The 3,943-nt window shown below is 36.1% G+C and overlaps 1 protein-coding gene across 1 annotated transcript in view; it reads left to right on the forward strand.

Moving 5' to 3' along the window:
- The window catches only part of LOC106883337 (ubiquitin-like domain-containing CTD phosphatase 1), an 11,397-nt gene extending 7,765 nt beyond the window's left edge, over window positions 1–3,632 (forward strand). Inside the window, exons 8-9 of the mRNA XM_014934307.2 lie at window positions 155–282; window positions 821–3,632. Coding sequence (XP_014789793.1) covers window positions 155–282; window positions 821–947 — 255 coding nt within the window. The 3' untranslated portion in view covers window positions 948–3,632. The remainder of the gene's footprint in view (window positions 1–154; window positions 283–820) is intronic.
- The last annotated feature ends 311 nt before the right edge of the window (window positions 3,633–3,943 follow it).

Raw genomic sequence — 3,943 nt, forward strand, 5'->3', positions numbered from 1 at the left:
TCTCTCTCTTCCCTTTTCTTCTCTCTCACCCCTCTTATCTCCTCTTTCGTCTCTCTTCCCTCTCTCTCCTGTTCTTCTTTCTTTTCTCTCTGCTCTCTCTTCACTTTCAATGTTGTTTAAATGTATTACCTCGACTATTCTCTTCTCATCTCAGATCCGACCTTTCAAGTCAGCTCATGTGAACCGTAGCACTGACCGAGAACTTCTGGAACTCTCAAAATATCTAAAGGTCATTGCACCACTTGAAGACTTCAGCCATCTGAAACATTCACACTGGGAAAGGTAAACACCATGTACCAATTTCAATTCTTTTTTTACAATTTAACCAATTGGGAAAATACTGGGTCTACAGCAGTGGTTCTCAACCTTTTTAGTATCTGGCCTGCATTCAAAGCCTGGTTTTCAGGGGCACACCCAAAAATATGAAACAAGTCAGGCACTTTTATGTGATGCCACATGGGAACTTTTACATGTCACCACATGGGCACTGCCATGAGTGCTTTACGCCACCGAAAGTGTCGGTCTTAGCACATCTGCTGTGGAGTAAGGGTCTTCTTGAGTACGGCAAGGTGCCGGGTATCTCGGTCCTTTGTCATTTCACCCAAAAGGTTTAGCTTCCTGAGGTCACTCTTCAGTACTTCGTCCAATGTTTCCCTGTGTCTCCTACTATTATTTATTCCATCCACTTTGAGAGATCGGCACTTTATGGAGCTGTCAACACCCATCCTTGTCATATGACCACATAATTTCTGTCAGATAACTTCATTTTCTCTCCTACTTCTATTCTATTCATGTCTGCAATAAATTATTTCTTTTCTAGATACAAATCAAAAAGAAAGTACAATGACATAGCTTCGACATCATCAAGGTCTTCAAGTGGCAGAGAATCTCGTCATTCTAAAGACGGAAATGATCATACAACTTCACACCGAAATCAGGAAGGATAATTTTGCTTTTTTTAATGAGTACCATTTATTTTAATTATATATATTTTTTTCAACCTCCTGTCTCTTGCAATTGTTTAATAAAATATAACCAATTGTTTGGTTAAAACTGGTAAAAGATAAACCATGTGAAAACAGTCATGGTTTAATATAATATAAAATAGAAAAAAAAAGATGATGAAAAAGAAGTTTGTATCCCAACCACATAGTTTCAGATTTAGTCTCACTATGTGGCTCCTTGGGTATTAATATTTAAGAAAGAGAAATATATTTATTGGATATGATAATAGTAATTGAATAAATTCTAATCAGGAAAATAGGAAATATTCATAGAAATGTTAAATATAAAGCAGACAATTATATGTTTAGTTATATATTTAATGTTCTGTCATAGTTATCTCGCATTTAGAGGCTTACTGAAACTAAGATAATTATATAAATATCCTATTTCGTTCAGTAGCAGTTAATTTCCTTCGGCTGCAATCGATCTTTGCTTTTTGCACTCATCCTCTCGTCTCTGTAGTCAATGAAATTTATACATCTATTCTGATTATTCACAGGGGTTTAGTTTCCAGAAAACACTGTGATAAATAAATCGTCTCCACATCATCGCACTTCGTAAATGGAATGATTGGTAGATTCATTGACACCAGACTCATGGCCCTCAGCAGTGAAGCTCTCCACAGTCACATATTTTCTTGATCATTTCTGCCTTTTCCTACAGAAGATTTACTTGTCTGCATTGTTTGTTAGGATCGGGCGTCTTCGTATTTTGGGGTTCCATGCAAATGGGTACAAGTATGTAAATCTGTGCAGAAACATATGCAGCCTCACAGCACAGTTGTGTAAACAGAAGCAGTAGTCAAAGCATTCTGAGTAGCTGAGCTTTGTGGGTGGTTGCTAGGGGGCCACATCTTTGCATTCCAAGCAGAATCTCTTGACTGATCACTGACCCATGTTATCACAGATCAATTTGTGTTAAGTGCAACATGGTTCACAATAAAGCATGTTCAGGATAAAATACTAAAGTTGCTGTAATCAATAAAAAAAAAAGTCCTCCCCATTCCTGAGTGGGGTGGACAGTGAGTGGAAGATGATGCTCTAGCATGGCCACATCCTTATGGCTAAGATCAATAAAAGATCTTTAACCACACTTACATTTGTTTATCTTCAAGCAAAAAGTCTAGTATGTTTTAGAGTCAAATGGTGCTTTGGTGAGTTTGCTTCTTTTTGGAAGACATTCCTAGTCATGTACCTCTTGGTTACTCTTGATGAAAGGTATTCTAGCCATGACCATTCCATCTGCTTTTTTTTTTTTTAATTTTTTTTTTTTTATAGATAAACTCTATTCAGGACCACATCATTTAACGTTCTCTTATTTTGTTTTAGATGGCAGGGTGTGATATGCAAGAAATTTCTGCTATTTCTAGCAGGTTTGATGACCACATATAGGCTTCCTTGTTGACTCTAGACATCTGACTAAAAGTGAGGTGGTGCTTGTTGTTACTTGGGAATGGTCTATTGACTTACCCTCATGAAAGCAAAGCATTCTTGCTTCCATTATCAGGAGATTGTCATTCATTGAGAATTTTCTCTCTCTCTCTCCCTCATACACACAAGGCAAAATTTTTTGTTTTAAATATGAACAGGTTTTCATTATTAGAAAGAATAAATTAATAAGTCAATGCTTTTAATCTACAAATATATGTGTGTATTTGTGTAAGAGTCAATGAGAACTTTTCTCGCCATTTTAACAAAAAAACAAATCGTAAACAAGTCATCATTGATCAGGATGTTAATACCAAATTTAAGAAATGTGTATCTGTAAATTTACAGGCTCTTCTAACCCTCTATTTAGACATCAGTATACGAACCAGATGTCTTTGTCATAACTTATGATTGTGTGTGTGTGTGTGTGTGTGTATGAAAGAATAAGGTAGCATGCTGGACAAAATGCCTCACAATATTTCTTCCAGCTTTATGTCCTGAGTTCAAATTCCACCAAGGATGACTTTGCTTTCATCTTTGCATACTGGCATGGGTTGGACGGTTTGACAGAACCTGGCTAGGCTGAAGACCACCTTGCTTCGCTGTCTATTTTGGCATGGTTTTTACGGCTGTATGCCTTTCCAAACGCCAACCACTTTACAGTGTGAACCGGATGCTTCTTACATGGCACCAGCACCGGCAGGATCACCAAGTAACTTGCAAGGCAAACATCCTTTGAGAGGAGATATATATATATATATATATATATATATATATATATGTTAAATTCAAATTACGGTGAACGTAAACAAAGTTTGCTTTTAGAAGCGTTGCAATGTCTTAGAAAGTTTAAAGAAGTGATTTCATATAGGCTTCTTTCAGTTTCCATCTCCCAAATCTATATCATGTAACCATAGGAAATTTGCCCTCACTGAATTTCATTTAATCCATGTAAGCCCTGAAAAGTAAATGCTCATGCAATGATGATGATGATAAAAACACACACACACACACACACATGTTCGTTATTTGGATGCAAAAATATAATTATGATGATATCCACCCTCTTGCCCAGCTCTAAAAAGGTTTTTTTTTATAAATGTAAGAAAAATTATCTTTTCACACAAGAACAATCAATTTTATTTTCCTTTCACTTCTTTCTTCCATTTCACTCAGTTTAAATTAACAATTTTCATACCAGATTTGTGTTTGTGTTTTATTTTTGGTGCTTGTACCTCTCTTTCATTATGCCTTCATTTTTCCCCTTTATCTCTCTCTTTCACCATATATATTCACCATATATATATATATATATATATATATATATATATACAGGAAGGGCATCCAGCTGTAGAAACTCTGCCAAATTAGATTGGACCCTGGTGTTGCCATCCGGTTTCACCAGTCCTCACTCAAATCGTCCAACCCATGCTAGCATGGAAAGCGGACGTTAAACGATGATGATGATGATGATGATGATACACACACATATATATATATATATATATATA

Source organism: Octopus bimaculoides, chromosome 14 (assembly GCF_001194135.2).
Source record: "Octopus bimaculoides isolate UCB-OBI-ISO-001 chromosome 14, ASM119413v2, whole genome shotgun sequence".
NCBI classification, from domain to species: Eukaryota; Metazoa; Mollusca; class Cephalopoda; order Octopoda; family Octopodidae; genus Octopus; species Octopus bimaculoides.